We start from the raw sequence: 24,479 nt of genomic DNA on the forward strand, positions 1-24,479 counted from the left end.
TTGTTCAATAAAGATTTGTTCCCCTGGGGGCTGGGGATAAGAATAGGCCCTCAGTTTGGCTGTACTTGTCGTAAGAGGAGACTAAACAGCCACCGGGTAGATGGGACTCGTCAGCCTGGGAAGGCAGCTCATCTGAGAGAAGGAAAACTCTGATCCCAAACCTCCACTGCCTTGTGGCTACATCCAGTTATGGAAAAGGTTTCAGGAGTCAACCTCGAGGCAAAATCTGGAGCCGGAGTCCCTGAGGCAGTTCATGGCTGAACACAGTCACGTTCTGGCAACTCCTGCGATGCCGCTGGAACCAACCATATTGGCCTCTGCCTTTCCATTGGACCATTTCAGCGACGTGGAGAGGGGGGATTTGCTGCATGGGTAACAGCCTATCCTCCATACCTGCTTTACCCAGGCTTCGCGCACTGGAGGACACTCTGTTCCAGAACCACCATTCAGAGCGTGACACCATAGTCTTCCAAGACTGAAGGATGCCTATATTCAATAAAGAACTGTATCATGGTACATTTTATGTTACCTGTATTTAGTAATTTTCCATGAATAATATCTGTGCACATAAGGATGAAAACCATAGTCCTGTTCTCAATACCCTTTGTGGGTTTCTCTCTCTTTCAGCCAATCCAGGTTTAGTGAATGAGAATGAAAACTGCATCTATTTTGTTGGTCATTCTCTTGGTCTTCAGCCCAAAAAAATCAAAACTTACTTGAATGAAGAACTTGACAAGTGGGCTAAAACGTGAGTAGCTTTCATTGACATAAATCACTAACTATACTTCTTTGATTGTAAAAGAACAATTTATCTTGATGATAAGCCTGAGTAGGGGACTTCCGGTTGAGTCACGGAGCTCTGAACAAGCCCTGGTGAGAACGGGGCTAACGGGAACTTCTGCTTTCTTTGGTTGGAGGGCATTTAAAAGCCCACCGACACCCTCCCCCAGGTAGGGGAAGGGCTGGTGACGCCTGAGACCCGAGGGGGGTGTGAGTTTGGCGATAGAGGAGCTCTGAATAGGGGTTTCTCTATCTGCTTTGAACTCCCCCCCAGTGAAGGCTTCACTAAAATCGCAGCAGGAGTTACCTGGGTCAAGAAATTTGGCTTAAGATCCTCGCTGACTCAGCCTCTTGATTTATATGTGGAAAAAAAAAATTGGCAAAAAAGAAACAGCGTTTGAACCGGAGATTTAACTGTGATAAGCCTGAGTAGGAGCACATTTTGGTAAAATCCCGTTCACGGGCAAGAGTAATGCATATTCAGTGCTTTCCCAGTAAAGTAAAATCTTCTTTAAAAGACATGAACTGTAAGGTAGGGTAAGAGGGACAGCTGCAGGAACCTTTGCTCAGATGAGTGAGAATCTTACTTGGCTCTCAGTTAATGGGTTCACTTTACAATCAAATCACTTTACAGTGGACTCCCCATAGTAAAACAGGGTTCACTATACAATAAGTTATTCACTTTACAATGGGCTCCCAATTACTGCCAACAAGACTTCATGGGTGATAGAAAAGCAAGTAAGTGATGCAAATGCAAGCATTTGGTAGTGTTTCAACCAATAGCAGCTGTTATGATGCAGCTACTTGAATGAGGATGCAGCTACTTGAATGAGGAGGAATGGTTTGGGATAAATAAGTGATTTATGCATTGCATGAAATTGAGTGATATCAAACTTCAGTCTAATAAAATGCTGTTTAGTATGGCTCTTAATGACAAATTTCATACTGATTTGCAAGAGGTAAAGGTTAAAAAAGATGAATAGAGGCAGGTTTTCTGCTGACTTTCTAGACATGTTTCATTATCCATAAGCTAGTTAACTGATGGCACAGCCCCATAACGCAAATGACATTAAATGTGAAAGAGTTGCCCTTACCTGTTCTTTCTTTAAAACAAGAGAGTTGCAGTTAATAAAAGTGGCAAGCTGCTTTCTAGATTGCTGTGATGGAAGGAGGGAGCGAAGGGGGAAATTTGAACTTTGGTTAGCACTCCTCTTGCTGTTGTTCATTTAGCACAGCTCTGCAGTTTTGCCAGCCATTTAAAAAATTGCAATCCTGTCCATTTTTGTATGATTATCGTACTAGATCAAGGAAATGGCTGACTTCATTGAGGAGGTTAAAGTTAAATAGCTCTGTTCTCCATTCAAATGAGGCCAGGAGAAGTAATATTTCATCTCCCCCCACCTTGCTTTTTCATTGGTTCATTTTTCTGTGCAAGTGTTTGTCTTGGTGACAATAAAGGAATTTTAGGGGAAGAGATCACATGTTCCTTCTAAAGTGTGGTGAAAATGGTTTGAAGAACATTCATGGCATGCTAAGGCATTTGTTTTTAGGGCAGAGAATGTGTGTTTAGACAAATGTATGTTCAGGGCAGACACCTCACTTGGAATGTCTGTCTTCGCCCGTATTTTCATCCACAGAATCAGTGTAAACATTCAAAATGAACAGTGATGGTTACATTGTTTCCTAAGTTAAATGGACAGTGATGGTTATAGTTAATGAACAGGTAGCCCAATCCTAACTGGGCTGCCCACCTGCAGAATGCAAATTCTTCCAGTCTAAGTGCCAGCTTGCTGGCAGAACTGATGTTCCACCAATGAACTGGCACTTCCATAGGTGAGTGCAGGGAGACCACCAGTGCAGTCACTGGCAGCCTCATGCATTTACCAATGGTGAGGACCCCATCCACCGAAGCCAGTAAGTTAGCAGGAGGACTATGGTGGGTGGAACCCGGCTGAGAGTGTGTGTGGTTTGGAATGGAGTCTCAGGAGTTGAGGTGGGGCAGATGGAAGGAAGGTACCATTGGTGATGGCTTGGCCAATATCCTCTACTCCATTTTGGCCCTGACAAAGCTGGTGCACCTCCGAGTAGACCCATAGGGGCCCATGTGGGAGCATAGTCAAGTGAATGAAATAAATGTTTACTTATTTCTGTGCCCCTGTATGGTCTTTTGCCACCCACAGGATGCAGTGGAGCCTGTGCCATTGCCTCTGTGCCTTGTGGGTAACCTTTAGTTAGGATTGGACTGTACATTAATGACCAGTGATGATTATGTTTCCTAAGTGCTTCCTGAGTTAAATACCTACATATAATATTCCTAAATATATTCAGCACATGTGCATGAATAAACACACATATAGGTCAATGTTAGCTTATATCATAGATTCAGAACAAATAGTTTCAAAAAGACCCTTGCCAAAATTGTAAACATAGACTAGATCAACTTGCTAAGAAAACATCAGAAGCTCACAGTGAATATCACTGTTATTTCAGAGATATCTAAAGAAACAGAAAATGTCAAAATAAGATCAGACCAAAATAGTACAGTCAGAGAAGAGCAGTTTATATTTAGAAAAGTCAGCACACAAAATCTAGCCCATTTTTAAGAAGTTGAAGGCTAAGACCTATGGGAAAGGTACTGGGGACCTTTCACTTCTAGCAGAATAAAGTTTTAGTCAATTGGGAGTAACTAAAGATAGTCACCATCTAATGGCTCATATCTGGAATTGATGAATTGCAATTTTTCAGTGTGAACACAGAGAAAAGCAGTTATACACACATTTCTGGTACCTATAAGAAATATAGAGACTATCAGTGAATCAAGTCAGTTCTTTCATCTGCATCCTTGGTTCTGTTTCTTGATCCTGGCCTGCACTTGTGGGAATTAGATTCTGAAGTAGTTGAATTGACCAATTTGTACTGCAGGTGAAGGATCACATTTTTGAATACTCCTTAATAAAAAAAAAGGGGACGACGACAAGAAAAACTAACACAGGTTCTAGATCAGTAAACTCTTTCTTTTCTTACTGATACACTTGGTTTTTTTTTTTTCCCTTGCAGAGTTCATTTTTTTAAAGTTGGGGGGAACATTTAAACATCTCTCACCTGCATCCTGACAGTCCCATCAATCTGCTAGTTCAGGATTCTATGACTTCATTCTAACAGGTGTGACAGAAGGCAGCCAAAGTTCAGTGAAATATTGGGTGATTGAAAACAAACTTTCTGACATAAATATTTCCCATTACACCCTATAGAGAAAATGGACAGCCAAAGTGCTTGTTGTCGGAATCTTGGTTGTCTTCTCTTTCACTCACATCCTCACCAGCATGGTTAGATTAGTGGAAAACGGGAAGAAATCATATCTGCGATGGTGTCAGGATGCGTGCTTCCCATTCTGCCCTATAGAGTTCAGTTTTTTGTTTCTAGAACACTGAGGCTATTTTGGTTTCCAGAATAAGGCATGACAGTAACATTATAATCTATCCTAGGCCTTTGGTCTGGGTTTTGTCCCTCTACAGTACAGCTTGCACTGGATAATGATGAATATATTGCTTGCTAGTTTTGAACTCATGTGATGTAATGATTTCCTTTTATTTTGCTCATGTTCTGCCAGCTCTACAATAAGGACTGTGTTCTCATTGTTAGAACCAAACCAAAGGAAATCTGTGAATTTTCATTTATTCTGTCTTTCAGAGGTGTTCATGGTCATTTCTATGGTAAACGTCCTTGGGCTTTAGGAGATGAGTGCATTGTGGAACTTATGGCTGATCTTGTAGGTAAGAAAAGTTGGAAACACTTTTTTGGGGTCAGTTGTAGCCTTTTTACATCATGTCACATAGCTTCCAAAATTTTAACTGCCAGCTATTTTTGTGCTCTGGCTGCTTTCTTGGTAAGTATATAAGGTAACTTAAGATTTTAAAGCTTTGAAGTTAGAAGATTTAATACAGACAGTAATGTATGACCAAATGTATATCACGAAACTAATTGCAATGTGGGGTTCTGGGATCACCATAAACTACTTGGTCTGAATGCATGAAACCAAAGGAAACTTGGCATGCCTACAAATGACTTTTCAAGTTATAATAAATCAGTGTTTATGCCATTAAAGGTTTACTACTACTACTAATAAATCAGTGATCATTCCTTATGTTTTCAAAGAATTGCAGTTGGATTCTGATTTTTAATTGGTATCAGGAAAGTCCTCTGATTTCGGAGAATTAATAGTGCTAAATTTTATTAAAATTAGGGATGATATAATTCAATGAATTCTAAAGAATAGAACAGGAATCAAGTAGGTAGTGGTGTTGTGAACAGTTGTGTTACTCTTCCACAGATAAGATCATGACATAAGTAGTATTCAGTACATGACTGTAACACTTACATAAGCAATTCCACAAAGCAGTTTCTTTGGCTTTTCCACTTCTCCTGGATTATTTGCTCCATGATTCATCTAGATCAGGAGTGGGCAAACATTTTGGCAGGAGGGCCACATCATCTCTCTGACACTGTGTTGGGGACCAGGGGAAAAAAAGAATAAATTTACATTTTAAATTTGAAAAATTTACATAAATGAATATATTAGAGACAGTACATATATGAATGAATGAATTTTACTGAGCTTATTTACAATGAGAACTATAATGCAGGCATGTAGAACCACATGAGAACTATGAACTGTTTGCCACACACCTCTTGCACAATGAAAGCAAACAGATCAAGCCAGAAACACATGGAGGCATAAGCTGTTCAGAGGCAATTGGGGTGGGGGGTTAAAATAATGCCCAGGGAATAGCAGAAAACACATGGAAGCATGAACTGATGCACTTGGGACAATTATGGATGTGGTTTTGCCAGATATACAGACCAAGCCAGAAAAGTAAAGGGGGGATATAAATAACTCCTGAGTACACACATCCAGCCTGAGCATAAACCTCCTGAGCACACATCTCCAACATCAAGCACAATCGGGGGCCAGTATGGGCTCCAACAGTCAGAATCTCATGGGAGACTGGGGGCTTCCTGCAGACCAAATTGGGGGTAACTGAGGGCTACAAATGGCATGTGGGCCAGGGTTTGCCCATCCTTGATTCGAGAGTGTCAGAGCTGCCATAGTCTCTTGCTACAGTCTTGGTCTTTAGCACAGTCTTCAGTAAGAATATTGGTCCCACTGGCCACTTCATATAGAATCAGTGCCCAGAAAATGGAAATGCTAACCAAGAAGAAGGCAAAGTAGAGATAGAAGCATAGCAACAAACAAAGCAATTACTGGCTGTGAATGTAACATGAGAAAATTTAATGTAAAATCTGCTAGACAGCCAATAAATCAGTTTTACACTTTTCTTGTTTCCTTTGGCCAGAAAAAAAAAATCTAGTTATTTTTAGATCTGGGACCCATATACGCAACCAAATGCACCATTGTTTCTCAAGCAAAAGAAACTTTTTGTTTTTAAAAAGTGGAAACTTTTTCCTCTCTTTCTATTTTCCATTCAGCATTCAAATGCTTTTTTCATGCCCTTATTCTGTAAATGCAAGCGGTGTCAATAAACAAGTAAGTGCCTGAAGCAAGCAACAAATGCCACCCTCTGCATATGACTTCCTCTTTCCGTTATCTGACTGCTCACCTGTGGTGGGGTCAGTGGACAGTCATGTTTTGCCCAGCAAGTGGCAAATGGATTCAAATTTGTAAAGAGGACAAGGAAATTGAGGCGGAGAGTGCAGGAGAGAGTGCCACTGCAGCTCTGAGTTGGGCTTAGTGGTACCTTTTCTCTGTGGTGCTGCCAGCAGTAGTAGCAGAAGTGAGTGAGCTTGTTGGTTAATGAGTGAGCAGCCGGGGGAACGCCACATTTCAAAAGTTGTTCCTACCTCAATCCATCACCCGACAGCTTGCTTCATAGGGCCGTTTCTGAGTGGGGTTTTAGATTGTGTATGGGAATGGTCTTGCATAGGAGGGGTGAACACAGTAATGTCTGTAGATTCTTCCTTTCTCTCCTAATATCCAGTTTAGAAAGGTTTTAGATACTCAGCACAGTAGAAGCTATGAAACACACTTTGATCACCTAGCCAGGTGTTACCTGCTTTGACTGGCAGTGACACTCTAAAAATTCAGAGAGATATTTTTTCCCATTTCTGTTACTTTTTCACTGGGTTTGAACCTGGCACATTTTGCATGCACTTTATATCCTCCTTATTGGGGTGCCATGTTTTCATCTCTCTGTTAAACTATGAATAAAGATCCTTACATTGTTCCCTGTGCTTTGGGCAGTATTTCATAGTTGTGTTGTACACTAGAGGCTATTAAATTTGCTGTTATGTTAGTGCTATCGTGACCCTTTGTCCTCCCCACATGTAATTTCTCCCCCTCAGTGACTGTGTAACCATGTTGTGAAGTTTATCTTGGCATTCTTCACCCAAACCTTTGCAGGATTTTATTGTAGTTAATTTTGCTTTGTTGATTTGCAGCATGTTAATGAGCTTTTTTTTTCCATAATGGGAACAAATTACATTTTTAAGAATTCCAGATTGTGGTCTCGTTATGGCAACAATCTCAATTGGGTAATGACTACCACTTTTGCCTTTAGGTAAAAAGAGAAAAGGCAAAGAGGACAAATGCAAGATAAAATACTGTTAAAATATTCTCTGTTCAGTGTAGTATTTAAAATGAATATGCAATTTCTCCCCAGTAACATGTGGAACAGTTTACAGGGAGGAGAGGCATTCCGTTTCTTTAGTAGGCTTGATGTGAGAAAATAAAATAAATTTTTACGTGGTTTTGTTTGTAATGCTGAACACTTTATGGAGCAGGGGGAGGTACCATTGGAGCCAGTGCTGCAAAACAAAAAAGTCGGTGTCGTCTCGTGGAATTTATTTGGGAATAGAATAAAGGCAGTAAATGGCTTTTCTTTTGGCCATTTAAAGATTTATGGCTCTATAACACCTTGTTTATTAAATGAGCACACATTTTCTTGTTAAATGAATGTTCCACCAGTAAATACATTGGGAAATGCAGAGTCAAGGTCACCAGAGACCCAAAACCTCTCATTGTTGTTTATCTTACTTCGGAGTTAAGCAACATAATGGTGAAATGTTGTTTGTTTTATTTGCTTAACATTTTTTTCTGTACTGCATTTTTTTAATACCTTACAACCTTAGATCACCTTCTAATGGGATGAAATTAACTGTGTTGCTCCTCTGATACAATTGTGATTTGGCAGAACTCATCAGAAGAGAGAATGAATACTGAACCAATTTCCAATGACTCTGAGCACAATCCTATGCTTGTCTACTCAGAAATAAGACCCAATGTTGTCGGAGGGGCTTATGCTCAGGAAAATCTGCATAGGATTGTACCTTTGAATTATAAAGGTAATTTGAAACACTCAAACCTGTGTTTACAAAAAGGCGAGAGAAAAATATTCCGCTTCTGTAGTAATTTCTTACCGTTGTGTACACACATTTACTGTAAGGGCTTGGTTCCTGCTGCACTGACTCAGACAGTCAACAATTATAGACCATGGCCCCTATCCTATCCCCCACCTACTGAACTGGTGCAGCTGTGGCAAAAAGGCACCTGCTGCGGTGGGGGACATTCTGAGGGCAAATGAGAGGCAAATAAATGGTATGAACCATTTATACTTAGGGCAAATAATATACTGAGGGCAAATAAATGGTATGAACCATTTATACTTAAATACCGTTACATCCTGGACCACCTGTGGATCTCCTCAGATATACACCATCACTTTTGGTGGCATGTGTCCAAGGAGGGCAAAGGTGCAGGAAGCAGGGGATAGGAACCCTTGTGCGGCATTGCTACTGGACCCCCCCTTCCGGCCCCAGTTCCTTCCCCCTCCCAAACCAGTTTTGCCCAAAGTTCTCTCCCTCACCTCCCACCACTGACTTACTAAGTCCAGCAGGTGTGATGGAGTCTGGTGGCAGAGCTACAGCACTGCTGCCCCTTGTGGCTAGCAGAATGGTCACAAGCTCTGTGTACACCATCAGCACCCATCTTATGACAGTGGAAATCACTTCTTTTGTCATAAAGTGCTCTACCTGGCAGCCCAATCCTCGATAGGATTGGGCTGTAACACATTCATAGGAAGCTTATACTAAGGCAGATGGTTGGTCTATCTAGCTTAATATCGTTTGATAGTAAGTGGCAGTGGCTCTCCAGTATTCCAGACTGGAATTTTTCTTTGCCCTTTCTGGAGATTGAACCTAGAACTTCCTGCATGCAAGCAAATGCTCTTCCACTGAGCTATACCCCCTCCCTGCTGGATCACAATCCTTCCCAAAATCAGAGTGGAAGTGGTGGTGAGAACATCACAAGACCTGCTTTTTTCCATTACAAACAATATTTATCAAGAAGGACGTATGGGGTTTTATGCTGTCTAGGAGATGTGGTGCTGAGTAATGAGACAGAAAGAGAAAACTTCATTTTGCCGACTGGATACTTGTCTTTGAATATTGTAATAGATTAATTGGATCACAGAAGCATCATTTCCGAAATGTAGCACAAGCTATGAAGGATAACGATTTTCCTGGGGCATAGATAAGGTTTTGTTTTGTGGGCATAGAAATCCAATAAAGAAAAGCTTTTACTAAATATATAATTTACAAGGGACCAAGACTTACATGACAAATGTGGTGTCATATTTAATATGGGATATTGGCATGTATCTAAAGGTGAACTCTAGATTAACCATTTATTTTTGTTCAGTGCTTTGAACTGTAAGTGAAATAAAATTAGTTCCATTATACCCTGGATATAGGTTATGCAAGGAGCAGTATTTGGACATATGTTCCAGTGGCATTGCTACAGTGGGGTGGCGTGCTAAATACTGCAGGCACTACAATGTGCCGTGTAAGCAGCCCCTCCCACTTGCCGTTGGAGCAATTCTGGACAGTGACGGCAACATGCAGATGCTTCTGCTCGATGCCATTGATGCCTGGAATGGCTCTGATAATGTGTGGGAGGGGCCACTTACATGGCACATTGAAGTGCCTGTAGTACTTAGCGAGCCCCCTCCCCCCATAGCTACCCCACTAATATGTTCAAGCACAGGATACCTACTAGGTTCATGAATTCCATGCAGGCACTGAGAATCTTCTCATACCCTCACAGGCAGAATTGCATAATTTCCTTGATTTTGGATGGAATGGGAAAACACAACAAAAAGAGCAAATGCCTTGTGAGCTTATTAAGAGTGGACAAAATAAGAAAAGTCAGGAATGAAACGGAGGAGGTTGGGGAAAGGAGCTAAAAAGCCATACATGAAAAGAATACCAGTTTGTACCAGTTGATGTGGAAAGTGGTGGAGAGCCAGTAATGAGATAAAGATTGGAGCAACATGATCAGAATGCTTGGAAAGAAAGATAATTTTAGTCTGGATATAACTGACAGCAAGAACATAGGCCAGCAAGAAGGAAGTGCCAGTAGTCCAGATGGAAGGGACGAGGTTTTTTTTTTCAAACAGTGGGTGAAGAGAGAGAAGGCAGATTGTGGAGAAGATTTGAAGTGGAAGAAGCAGCAGGATGTTTAGGCCTAGTTGACACAAACAGCAGATGAAGTGATAAAACTGTTCCTACACTCTGCCATTTCAAACTGCAGGTGGGATTGCGTTACTGAATTCTACTTTTTAGTGAGAAGCAAATCAAAACCCTCCATTAACATTGAAAACCAGATGCCAGGGAACAGAGTTCAGGTAGCCAGCCTTCTCCCCACTTCTCCTCCATTGCAAGCTCAGTATCTGCAAGGATTTTTTTCCCCCATGGAAGAAGCACTTCACATTCAAGAAAGTTCCATCTTAGGAACAATCTGTATGCTAGCGAGATCCAGGCTCAAGGATAGCCTCATGGTTTTGGGAAAGAGAAAGGGATCAGTGTTTTTTGTCCAGATACAAATAACATGCATGTTTTTATAGTCATGGCCAACTTCAGTATTCTGGACTTCATATCCCAGAAAGTGAGCCAGAACCGAAAGTGTATTTTGCAAGACCGCTAATTTCATTACAGATAAATTTTGTCCGCAGTCAGCATTTACAACAGAGATTGTGCCTTTTAGAAATAAGGCCTTGCAACTAATGAAGCACTCGTGCTGACACATTGCATTATATGAACTTCTAGTATACCTTCATGTATTGCATGCAGGACATCATTCCCTCTAATAACAGTCTGTGTCCTGAGCTGATTAGTTTGGACTGAAAATGTGTTCGGTGAGAAACAAAAGGACAGTTCTGCTACATCGAGGGGAAATCCAAGATACATAGAAGTTCATTTCTTTCCATACTGATGGCCCAATCCTATTCTCTAAATATGATGCAGATCTCACAATCTGCAATTGTATCATGCAGGATGCCATTGCATTAGCTGCTCCTGTGGTAGGTGGCTCACTGTTAATGGTGCAGAAGCTGAGAAGCCCTGCACCAGTAGCAGACCAACCTTTGGAGAAGAGAAGGTAGCGGCAGAAGTGAAACAGGGTGGCGATGGAGCTGGGCCAGAGGTGGGCTGGGGCAGATCTCTGTGGTGTCCGTAAGTTTGGAAGCTCCCATCAGGGCTCGACAACCCCCTTTGCCGAACAGATTTATGCCAGCAAAATAGGTGGTGTAAATCTGAGTAGGTTCATTGGAAATCAGAGCAGTGGAGAAGGTAAGTAGAAAGTTGCTTTATTTTCCTCTCCATGCCAGTTTGGTCCCACAGCTTGTGCATGGGATGCAGCAGAGCCTGCATCATTGGTGCTGCATTGTGCAGGCCAGCCAAGGATAGAATCGGGCCCTGATGCTCCACAAATGGTCAAAATCCAAATAAATACAAGTAGATACAGAGATTGCATTTCTTCTTTGTGACCTCTGTGCAGTTACATGCCATGAAGATTTGTGCATGCACAAAGCTGATTGTAGAAGCTTCTAGAATTTTGTCAAGCACTTGGTCCTTGCCGTTCCTTAAGTTGCATGCCTTGGGGGTGGGAAGAATACACAATTCCTCAGTTTATTGTCAATCGCCATTTCAGCAACATTGCAAAAAGATAACTTCTGGTTTGCCTTTTTCTCTCTCATCATTCCAAAACAAAGACAGTTTAACTTCAGTTTTTAGTTTTATCAATTTGAATCAGTGCTTGTTAGTTTAAAAATTAAAAATAACAAAGAACAGAGTTAATGTCTCCCTTGTGGTTTCTTTTGGTAATTAGGCAAACAGGCTGAGACTACAAACCCTCACAATGAAAAGCAGAGTTAATTTCTCCCACTGCAAATTTTCCCATAAGGGTATGACAAAGCTATGCATTTTATCGCAAGCTTGAACCAAAAAATTCTGTTCCAACAAACCTATATATAGTGATCAGCTCTTCCCTTGCTTCAGACAAAGTCATTTTCTGTTAACGGAGCTTGTCACAAAAGACTTTCTTTGTGTTGTTTTTTTGTTTTTTTGCTTAGAGTGATGTTTTTACCAGAAATGTTCATGTGTTACCCATTTCTTGGATGGGTTCCAGCTATCGTTCCTCAACGAAGTGTAGAGATAACAGATCTTCTCAATACTGCAATATTTTGCGCCTGAGAAAACATTCTTCCTCAGTTAGCATGTCCAATGCTATTTTGAGCACAGTGTGAACTGTGGCAGTGTGAATGGTCTATATTAAAATGTGTGACATCACTAGTGACAAACACTCCAACTCCTCTCCCACCCTGATCACTCTATTGTAGGACCTGTGGGGTTTTTTTTTGCTTCTGTTACTACTTTGGAGGTCGGGTGTTCCCTCTGCTGTACCAATCTATCTTGGGAACAATCTTCCTAGCCAAATAAAGAGCTTCAGTAAGGCTAGTTATCTCCAAAGTAATGCCTTCATTACTCATTAATCTTCTACCTCATTAATCTTCTGCAGTGTTTTTTTTTTTAATTTTGTTTTACTCAGTTCTTTGATAGTTATATCTTCTGATTGTGTGGGGTGGTAGTGCACTTCTGCTGTGATTTAAAAGAAAAATGGAGGCAAAGAAAAATGGGGCAGGAGGTCTGGCTCAGTTGGTAGAGCTGCCACCTTGTATGCCTGAAGATCTGAGGCTGCCAGTTCGAAACAACTGGAAGTACCCGAGAACTGACGCCAGGCTGATATACTGATGAGCTGACCCTCAGTGGCAGAGAGGAGTTGCCATCAAGTGGAGCGTGGGAGGCGAAGGGCCAGAGAGAAGCCAGACCATGGAAGGAATCCAGCTGGAAGGAGGAGTTCTATGAAAGACTAGAACTATTCAATTGTAAAAATCCCTACGGGGGTTTAGAACAGCCTGCCCATGTAAACCGCCTTGGATTAAAGGCTGTGGAGAAATCTGACGACCAAAGAAAGGCGGTATATAAATACCTGTATAAATAAATAAACAACAGATTGCTGTCAGAATTACTAAGGCTACTCCCCCAACTCCAACCTCTGACAAGTATATTAGATATTATTTATTTATATCCTACACTTCCTTCAAGGATCTCAGGTAGCATACATGATTCTTCCCACTCCTATTTCAGGCTTACAACAACTATGTGAAGTAGCTTAAACTGAGGGATACTGTGCCCATCATACGTCATCTGGTGGGGACTGACTTGCAGATAAACTGTGTGGATTAGAGACCAACAATCTTAACAGCTATACCACACTGACTGTCAGCTTTCAGGGTATTAAGTGATATCACACTTAAATGAATGCTTGTATGAAACAACTCTACTAAGACAGTGATTTCCAAACTGTGAGTCATGGCTTCCCAGGGAGCTGTTGAAGCCAGCCAGGGGAGCCGTGGAATCCTCATGAAAAACCTGCTGCCCTCCACAATGTATAGAATTGTAGCCATAATGGGAGCTGTAAATAATGGTCCAGTAGGTCAAGGGAGCTGCCAGTTGAAAAGGTTTGGGAATCACTGTATTAAGGCTTAAATGCAATTGGAAAGACATTCTGAATTCAAATGGGAGACTGAACCACATGGAAATTTTTCCATATGGAACCACCAATCTCAATAAACCCCTTCAGACATTTCCACCAAATGCATCAGAGATTCAGCAGCAGGGGGAAGGTGCAATGGACTGGTGACAGTAATGGCCAGATGATGGATCAGGTCCAGGAAGGGAGTGGATTTGGGGAAGCAGCAGCTGCTCTATCCTAACTCCGTTCCCTGGCCTGATCTACCATCCTGGGTCAACAGGGACTTGTGACAGCAATTTTGCTGGTCTGGGTCCAATTATATCCCATGCCATAGAAACTTACCTCCAGCTAAGTAAGTGAATGAATGAATGTACCCTAACCCAGGGAAGTCCTCTGTGACCCTGGGCAGGTTGCAAGGATAGCTTTTTTGGAGCTGCTGCAACGACGGGGGGGGGGGGATGAATTGAATTGGACTCTTAAAGTTATGAATTGCCTTTTCTCCACTTCAGCAAATACTTCTTCCCTTTATTTCTCCACCCCCACTCTTAGCATTAATTTTCAATTCACTTTGGCTTTTTAGTGTTCTCTATTTTCTCTCTTTGAATGCACTCTTAATAGAGATTACTTAATAAGTGAAACCAATATTAGAAGTTTCTTAAAATCCTCACAAGTCTCCCAGGTGTTTGGTTAGTTTGATTATTTTCATCCAATGCCAATTATTTGTCTTCTTTTATATTCTTCTACTCCTAATTTACATTTGTTATCCTTTTCTGTCTCTTCATTGACTAATAAGAGTTTGCGAGTACCTGGTGTTGCAAACGTATTGGAAAAATCCATTAGTTGTGCTTGTGATTCCCATTAAATTTCATTTATTTCATTACTTACCACAAAACTCAGTATCCGTGGCAGAATGCAATAGTTTAGCAGTGTTCCCTGCTCCATACCATTTTATCTTACAAACTACTGTAATGAAGGTTTGAATAATTGTTAGACAAAGTCGCTTTATTTTTATTAAGGATGCATTTTAACCTGACAGAACAATGACCACATTAAAAATAGACGATTGCCCCTAATACAATTTAGGTCTTTAAATGAGCAATGTACGTATTTAATAGCAAAAGTACAATGTTCTGGAATTTAACCAAGATGTTAATGATAATAACAAATCAACAGGTAGATTTCTAGAAGGGATATGTTGCTACTTCATTATCTGCTCTATTTGCCACAACAGACCTGTAAAAATAAATATTTTCTTGTTAGAATGGTACACTGAGCCAGACAAGAGAACTTAAAAAAAATTATCCTTGGAGGCACATCAAATATATATTTACCTTCCAGTCATTAGGGAGCCATTGACTGAAAGCCAAAGTAATGTGCTTTTGCACATCACTGGAACAGACCTTGCACAAGATAGAAGAAAAAAAAAATAAACATCTGCATTATTGCTTTTCAGGGGCGCGTAAAGAAGAAGTAGCTTTAATGAACGGTTTGACAGTTAATCTACATCTCCTACTGGTAAGTGTAAAGAAGAATTGCCTGGCTAAATCAAACCGACGATTGTCCAATCCAGAATTTGCTTTTCACTAGTTAGGCAACCTGATGCTTCTCAGTGCTCAGAAGCAGGGCATAAAAGGGTTGCATTCCCCTGTTGATGGTTCCCTGGCATATGAAACTGGGCATTTCGAGGTTTTAGTCATCATGGCTCATATCGATTGATAGACCTGTCCTCCCATGAAAGGACAGTCTAATCAGTTTTTAAAACCATCTAAGCTAGTGGCCATCTCCACATTTTGCAGTGTTGAATTTCATAAGTTCATTATGTGTTGTATGAAGAACGTACGTGTGTTGAATGTCAGCCCTGAACCTATGAGAATATCAGAACCTAATAAGAGATAATAAAAGTTCCGTTATTGCTCTCTGTGTGCAATGATGTCTTGGTTTATTGCTCATAATTTACAGCCCAATCCTGAGCTGCCCGGCACGCGGGGCTGCAACAGTGCCAAAAATGGCTGCCACCATATCCACGCGCTCCAGGCAGCCACTGGAGGCTCCTTGGGAGAAGGCGAATTTCGTCCCCCTTCCCCTGGGTAAAGCAAATAGCCCCACAATGGGGCTACTCGATTCTACAGCAACCCAAAGGTCAGTGTAGAATCAAGAGCCTCCGCGTCGGGTGATGAGCCCAACACAGAGGCTCTGGATTCGGTGGAATAAAGCTCCATGGTCCCGCCTCCCTCCTGCCCCACTCCCTGGAACGCCTCCTCCCTGCCTCTCCCCGCCCTCCCTCTGCCTTCTGACTCCCCAGAATGCCTCCTCCCCACATCCTCCCAAGCCTCCACCTACCTCTCCGCTGCTCAGCAGTCTGCACGACCACCAAGCAGTGGAGCTCTGGTGCTAACTCAGCACCAGCCAGCACTGGGCTAGCACCAGCAGAGCACTGGTGCTAGGGCCCGCAAATGTACCATATGGCACATTTGTGACAGTGCATGCTGGTGGCGTGCCAGCGCATTGGGCTCTTAATTATCCACAAATCAGAATCCTTATTTTTTTAAAATTTATGAAATACTATGAAAAGTGTGTATGGAAAATAAGGGAAAATTATTCTATTTCTCTTTTGTTGTTGTTACTGCTGCAAGCACTTGGTTATCTCATCTCACTTGAACTATAACCTCATTCTATGCATAGAAAAAATAAGGTAGAAAAGTGGTGTGAATCAACTGTTTTCACCAACACTTTAAGACCAACGTAGGTCTTTCTTTCTGCATATTGCATTTCAGTCACCTAAAGGTAAAGTCAACGGCCATTTTTTAGAAAAATCACATGTACAACTATTACACGCTTCTCAGGTTGCTACATGCATCTTCAAAATGACGTTTTGAGCGCTGCCCTGAAGTGCCTCACAAAACATTATAGTGCAAATAGTCACATGTTCACCTACTTAAAAGACAGAGTGGAACCATTTCCTTCCAACTTCCAGAAGGGAAGGGTGCATAAGCTCCACCTTTGAAGATGTAGAATGAAAAGTTCTCCCTATGTAGCCATCTTGAATAGACCATTCTTGCCACTTTCTACATAGGTCCTTGCCACCTCAGCCCATATCTAATGAAATATGAAGCAGAGAATAAATAAGCCATCAAGAGTAGGGTCGCCAATTCTGCCACTACTTTGTGGTGGAAGCTTGAAAATGGCTGCTGGCAGCATGCTCCACACATTGTCAGAAGCCTCTTTACAACAGTGGGATACTATCCCACTGTCCTACAAAGGATGGTAGGATTGGGGCCTGAATTACAAAAGCTCTCAGTCCCTGTAAATGGAGCATGACCTAAATCTCTTATTTATTTATTTATTTATTTATTTACTTACTTACTTACTTACTTACTGTTTCACGTATACTACATCAATATACAGGAAACTATAGAGTGCTGTATTGTTTCAAAATCACTGTCCATTTGAATTCAATAAAGTGATGAATTTTGATTCCCTGCTGTGCCTTACATATTTCTACCTTTAGACAAGGACCATGAAATGATACGAATGTAAACATGTTGAGTGAAACAGCCACCTGTGGGTGACATGGTACATAATTATTTTGCTACAAAAATTCATAGTTTGTTTTTATTCTTGCCATTGGAATACTAAAAAAAAAGAACAGTGTTTATTACACTACCTACTGCGATTGTCATTTGAAGGACTCTGGACTTTTGTATTACCTCTTATCAAATATGTTGATAGAAATATAATTGAAACTTCTAAGTGTAGGTTACGTATGTTCACAGGACTAATTAAATTTCATTTAAGATATATACTTGAAACTATTTTATTTTTTTGCAGCTATCTTTCTTTAAGCCTACCTCAGATCGCTATAAAATTCTCCTTGAAGCCAAAGCTTTTCCCTCTGACCACGTAAGGAATTAATATTTTATCATGTTTGTATTTATCTATGGTGTGTTTCAAAAAGTTCAAAAAAACTGAAGTATGAGAATAGACTGTAGCTTAGTGCATGCATATGTTTTGCATGTAAAAGGTTCAAAGTTAAATCCCTGGAATCTCCAGGTAGTGTTGGGAGATGCCTTGCCAAAGATACTGCTGCCTGTCAGTATTGACAGTACTGAACATGGTGGACCAGTTTTCTGACTTAGTGTGAGACGGACATATATAGACGGATGCAGATATAAATATACAGCTTTTTATGGATTATAATGGCTCATCTCCAGAAAGACTACAAGTCCCATGGGACATTGCAAAATCCCCTGTATTTGTGGTGGTAAGAGCAGTGCACTGAAACAAGGGTGGGAGAAAATAAAAGCCCTTCCAGTCTACCAATTCCGAATGTAGTTTCCTTTGATGAGCTACTCTTCAGCTTGCCATGGAAATAAAGGTAGGACAGAACCTTTTCTCTTCCCCACACTGTTGCTGTTTCTGTTTGTCCCTCCGCACTCTGATAGGTAACAAGAAGTGGTGGGAAGAAGGTTTTGGAGGGTCGAAGAGCTCGCCTCACCTTTTCAAGTGGCCTTTTCAAACTTTGAATTTCTTCTCTGAGCCCAAGCTTTGTGAAGTTTGCTGGTACCTCTCATTATTATAAGAACATAAGAACAGCCCCACTGGATCAGGCCAAAGGCCCATCTAGTCGAGCTTCCTGTATCTCACAGTGGCCCACCAAATGCCCCAGGGAGCACACTAAATAACAAGAGACCTGCATCCTGGTGCCCTCTCCTGCATCTGGCATTCTGCTCATTTCTAAAATCAGGAGGTTGCACATACACATCATGGCTTGTAACCTGTGATGACTTTTTCCTCCATAAATTTGTCCAATCCCCTTTTAAAAGCATCTAGGCCAGACATGCTGTGGCAAGGAGTTCCGCAGACCAATCACACGCTGAGTAAGGAAATGTTTTCTTTTGTCTGTCCTAACTCTCCCAACATTCAGTTTTAGTGGATGTCCCCTGGTGCTGGTGTTATTTGAGAGGGAAAAGAGTGTCTCTCTATCCAGTCTGTCCATCCCCTGCATGATTTTGTATGTCTCAATCATGTCCTTCCTCAGGTGCCTTTTTTCTAGACTGAAGAGGCCTAAACGCCGTAGCCTTTCCTCATAAGGAAGGTACCCCAGCCCCGTAATCATCTTAGTTGCTTTTCTTTGCACCTTTTCCATTTCCACTATATCCTTTTTGAGATGTGGTGACCAGAACTGGACGCAATACTCCAGGTGTGGCCTCACCATTGATTTGTACAACGGCATTATAATATTAGCTGTTTTGTTCTCAATACCTTTTCTAATGATCCCAAGCATAGAGTTTAAAAGCACGGGTCCCAGGACAGATCCTTGGAGCACACCACTTTTCACCTCTCTCCATTGTGAAAATTGTCCATTCACACCCACTCTCTGTCTCCTGTTCTTCAACCAGTTCCTAATCCATGAGAGGATCTGCCCTCTAATTCCCTGACTGTGGAGTTTTCTCAGTAACCTTTGGTGAGACCATGTCGAACACCTTCTGGAAGTCCAGATATATAATGCCCACGGGTTCTCCTGCATCCACATGCCTGTAGACCTTTTCAAATAATTCTAAAAGGTTTGTAAGGCAAGACTAACCCTTACAGAAGCCATGCTGATTCTCCCTCAGCAAGGCTTGTTTGTCTATGTGTTTTAAGATTCTATCTTTGATGAGGTATTCCACCATCTTACCTGGAATAGATGTTAGGCATTCTGGAGAGATTGGACTCTTTTTACCTTCCCTTTCAACCTCCTTCTAACCAGCCTCCTCATTTGAGGGAAGTCTGCTCATTGGAAGTCAAGAGTTTTAATGACAGATTTGCCTCATATTCTTCCCCCGACATGCATGTCAGAACAGATTGCAGCATGGTCACTATTCCTCAATGGCTCAGTAACATTGACATCTCTAACCAGGTCCTGAGTACTGCACAATATTAAATCCAGAGTCACCTGTCCTCTGGTGGGCTCCATGAATAGCTGCTCTAAGGCACAGTCATTTAGCATGTCAAGAAATCTGGTCTCTTTTTTGTGACCAGAACACAAATTGATCCAGTCGATGTGAGGATAATTGAAGTCCTCCATGATTACAACCCTGTCTCTCCTTGTCACCTCCCTGATCTGTTTCCTCATTTCAAGGTCCCCTTCAGGTTCCTGGTCTGGAGTAGATTGTACGCCCCCAGTATTACATCGCTTCTCAGGCCTGGTAATTTAACCCACAGAGATTCTATGGTGGAGTCAGACCTGCCTTCAATTTCTACTTTGCTGGATTCTACCCCTTCTTTAACATAAATGGTCACCCCACCTCCAACACACCCTTCCCTGTCCCTCCTGTAGAGTTAATAGCCTGGGATTGTGGTATCCCACTGATTATCCGCATTCCACCAGGTTTCCATTATGCCCACTATATCAAAGTTTTCTCTAGTCACCAAACATTCCAGTTCTCCCATCTTCAGGCATTTGCATAAAAACATTTGTATATGGAATGCCCCAGGATGGGCTGCTTATTAGCTCCTTTATCCCTGCATCCTCTCATTGTGCCAAGCAGGCTATCACATCCTATCATGCTTCCTTCCGTTCCCAATTTTTTCTCCTACTCTTTCTTTACCTTGTTGTTCTCTAACCTCCCCATCCTTGTCCCATAGGGATGAGGAGTCCCAAACGGGATGCCCCTCGGCTCCTGTCGGCTTTCCCCCAGGGATCAGTTTAAAAGCTGCTCTGCCACCTTTTTAATGTTATGCGCCAGCAGTCTGGTTCCATTCTGGTTCAAGTGAAGCCCGTCCCTCTTGTACAGGCCCCACTTGTCCCAAAACATTCCCCAGTGCCTAACGAATCGAAACCCCTCCTCCCTACACCACTGTCTGATCCACGCATTGAGACCCCTTATCTCCTTCTGCCTAGCTGGCCCTGCAAATGAAACAGGTAGCACTTCCGAGAATGCTGCCTTTGGGGTCCTGGCTTTCAGCTTCTTATGTAATAGCCTAAATTTGGCCTCCAGGACCTCCTGGCTACACTTCCCCAAGTCGTTGGTGCCGACATGCACCACAACTGCTACCTCCTCCCCAGCACTATCTACCAGTTTGTCTAGACGAAAAGTGATGTCCGCAACCTTCGCACCAGGCAAGCAAGTTGCCATGCGGTCCTCATATTTGTTGCAAACCCCTCTCTCTGTGTTTCTGATATTCGAATCCCCCATTACAAGAAGCCCCCGACCCCCCCTCCCGCCAAGGAGGAATCCTGAGTGCGTTTGTTTACAGGCCCATTCCCTGAAGAAGGCGTCCCCCCAGAGGACTGTTTCCCACCTCCAGGATGACGTCCTCCAACCCTGAGACTTCCCGCCTGGGCAGCTGAGGAGCTGCACGCCTGAGGGTCGGACGAAACCTGATCGTCCCCGGAAGTCTTCCCATGGTCCTTCTCTGCCTGCCTCTGCTACTCCAGGTCGGCCACTAAGGCTTCAGGGAAGCGGACGCGTTCCCTGAGTCCCTGGAGCTCCTTGTACCAAGGACACACCCATGACTTATGCCCCAGAGGCATATAATCATACATGTGGTACTCGATGCAAAACACTGGATAGCCCCCACCCTGCTGCTGGCTGCCTGACTGCATAGTTTTGTTGCTCTTGTTGTTTAGTGGTTCTTAAAACCTACATTGGTTTATCCCCATATTATAGCTTGGCTGCTAAGGCTGAGCAGAAATAGCTTGCCAAAGGCCACCTAATGAATTCATAGGAGACGTGAGGTTCAGAGGAAGATTGTCCTGGTTCCAAGCATAGTCTCTAGCCCCTATGATATACTCATTATATCCATTTATCCTTCTGAAAGCATTGCTGTACACGACTCCTTACGATTTGTGCTTCAAAAGTATACTGGCAATCTGATCTGTGTATGTTGATCCTATCCAAAAAACAGTACAATTAAAAAAAAGTCACTCACTTCTGAGCTTGGTGCATCTTACTGATTGTGTCTTTATTCTTTTTGTTCAAATAAAAACCTCACGCACGAAGACTTGAATGACCCCGTTGATTTATTAGTCCTTTTAAAGACATTGAGCAAGCTGTTGGCCTAAATCAACAACAGGTTGTAAATGTTTTATTAATTCTTGTTGCTGTTTTACGTTATGAAACCAAATCAATACAAAGCTCACAACATTAACAGTTTTATATCCCCAGACAGATAGGGAAATGCTTGTCCATGGTGCTTTAGATTACAATTCAAGCATCATTTTTGCACTATAAAACGAGACAATAGTCCACGCGTCACAGATTTCTGCAACTTAATCTTCAGATTTGTGACTCACTGCTGCTTTATCAAAAACACTTGGAAATTGATAAGAAATTTGATCACTGAGGCACTATTAAAATCACCTCAGATGCAACTCACATGGCAGCATGGAAAGTTATGTACAATGCAATTTATTTTATTTATTTTTCACATTTTTCATACCACTCTTCCTCCAAGGAGTTCAGGGTGGAGCACATAGTTCCTCCCCTCCTTTTGTCCTCACAACAACCCTGTGAGGAAGGTGAGTCTGAGAGATAGTAACTGCCCCAAGGTCATGCTGGAAGCTTCGTGGTTAACAGGGATTTGAACCTGTATCTTCCTGGTCTAACTCCCAAACCACTCCACCATCCTGACTCCCATAAATACTGCATGCACTGGCAGTGTGACAGATAATGATGAGTGATACAAATCACACCCACATGCTCCCATTACTCTGTCAATCCATGCTCAACCCTTGCTCAATCCATAATGAAGGGACTTGCACAGGAACTGAAACTAAGTAATTACTCTTCATGTGCAGCGACATGACAGCCGTATTTTTTTTTCTTTTTTCTGTGAGGCGACCTCACATGGCTGGGGGCTACATACAAATGAATCAGTCTACTCAGTGGGGCAGACCATGAGTTTTTCTTGTACAGTTGGCACCCCGGCTTTCTCTCAGCAGGATTCTGATTGGTGGAAAACAGTCAGATGATCAGGCCATGATCAGGCCATGGTTGTGTAAGTTGTATGAAGAGACCATTCAACAGTTTGTATGAATTTCAGAGTACTTTTCAGACTTTTCCAGAAAATTTTTCTACCCCATGTGCCAACCTACGAGTGCCAGGGCTTTTCTAGAAGCTTCTGGAGTACAGCCGCTGGCTGTGCTGAATAGCAGGTCATGTTTTGGGACTGCTGTAGAGCATGCTGTGTCGCTGGAACACTTGATGCATCCTATGGTGGGGAGGTGACCTGAAAGCAAAGGAGAGATAAAAATATGTTTTACTTGCTTCTGTTTCTGGGGTCACCTATGGATCTCCTCAGACATACCTACCTATTTTTGTGGTAGAGGTTGGAAGGTTTTTGAAAGAGAGGATATGCTGCCAGATCCACCCCGTCTTGCACCTCTCCCCATTCCCTTTTCCTCCCCTGAAATGTCTAGTTCCACTCCCTTTCTGCACACAACCGTCCCCCTGCACAAGCTTACCTGCTCCAGAGCAGGACACTGGTTGGGCCTGTGAGCTGCTGCGGGCTGTGGGAGTGGGTTGCTGCCAGCTGCAGCTTCAAAATGGCTGCTGGCAGTGTGCTTTGTGCACTGCCATATGCCCTGTTACAAAAGCAGAACTCTTTTCTGCTGTTGTAATGAGCCCTGATTGGATTGGGATGCAAAACAGTGGCAGGGAAGGGCATGAGAATTAGCTCACTGCATCCAACCTCTGGTTATCTCTATAAGCACTGAAAGGGAAGGAAGACAGTGTTGGGCCATGTGAGGTATAACAGTGACTTTTGCCTTTGTAAATATGGAGAAAAGATGGGAGGATCTGGAAAGCTTTTGCCTGCCCTGCAGCCATCCTTTCCTCATCATTCACATACCCCCTGGTGATTGTAGCTACGTGTTAGACTTTGAGAGAAATGTTTCTTTTGTTGTTTCCATCTGCTCACTTGAAACACTCAATGTCTTTATTGACAGTATGCTGTTGAGTCTCAGCTCCAGTTTCACGAACTCGACGTGGAGACAAGCATGCTTATGATAGAACCGCAAAAGGTTTGTAAAGAGTAGTTTATATCGTTTTGGTTTTTTTCAAGAATGGACATTTGTACGACAGTGCAGCTTATTATAAATCACCCAGTGTAAATTTTAAGAAGAGTGGGAAAGAAATAAATGCAACTAGATATGTATTCTTGTTCTCCCAAATCTGCCTGTCTTAGTTATTCTTCATTACATGAAACTGTCGCAGTCAGGGCATGTCCTCATTTCCGTTTCCTCCACCCGTCCCTCGGGGGAGAAGAGCCTAGAATCCTGGACTGCATCACCCACAGAAAACTCTGTAGAGCAATGACTTTTTTTTGTGGACTGGAATCTTTAATATTAGCAAAACCCTGAATCTTGCAAAACGGCAACATGGCTTTCCCAGTGTTGGTTCTGGACTGAAAGTGGTAGATCGCAAGATCCGTCACTGTAAGCCCAGCACAGGACTGGGCTGTTCGTCTGCCTTGTCTTGGGAGAGATCATTTGGCCTCTCGTTTGTCTATTGATTTGCCGTTCTAACCTTTGGAATTTAGAAAAAGGGCTGACTGTTTAGAAATGGCAGTTGGAACTGAATCTAAGAAACAACAGGCTGGAGAAAATAGTTTAGATTAAATGAAGACGGTGGTGTATGTTCTGTACTCTTTTAAGTCACATATATTATTATAAAACCAGATCATTCCTTCTGTATCCTTATCCCTTGGTTTGGGAAAACCTGTTTAAATCTACCTGGCTCTCTGCTTAAGAGCCCTATCCTGAACTGCCTGGGCACACGGCTGTGGTGGCACCAAAAATGACTGCTGCTGCATCCTGCGCACCCAAGGC

General features: G+C 42.3%; 1 protein-coding gene across 1 annotated transcript in view; it reads left to right on the forward strand.

Moving 5' to 3' along the window:
- The window catches only part of KYNU (kynureninase), a 111,735-nt gene that overhangs the window by 16,322 nt on the left and 70,934 nt on the right, over positions 1 to 24,479 (forward strand). The window contains exons 2-6 of the mRNA XM_066639563.1: positions 628 to 748; positions 4,471 to 4,553; positions 15,120 to 15,181; positions 17,495 to 17,566; positions 23,598 to 23,672. Coding sequence (XP_066495660.1) covers positions 628 to 748; positions 4,471 to 4,553; positions 15,120 to 15,181; positions 17,495 to 17,566; positions 23,598 to 23,672 — 413 coding nt within the window. The remainder of the gene's footprint in view (positions 1 to 627; positions 749 to 4,470; positions 4,554 to 15,119; positions 15,182 to 17,494; positions 17,567 to 23,597; positions 23,673 to 24,479) is intronic.

Source organism: Tiliqua scincoides, chromosome 1, assembly GCF_035046505.1.
Source record: "Tiliqua scincoides isolate rTilSci1 chromosome 1, rTilSci1.hap2, whole genome shotgun sequence".
NCBI classification, from domain to species: domain Eukaryota; kingdom Metazoa; phylum Chordata; class Lepidosauria; order Squamata; family Scincidae; genus Tiliqua; species Tiliqua scincoides.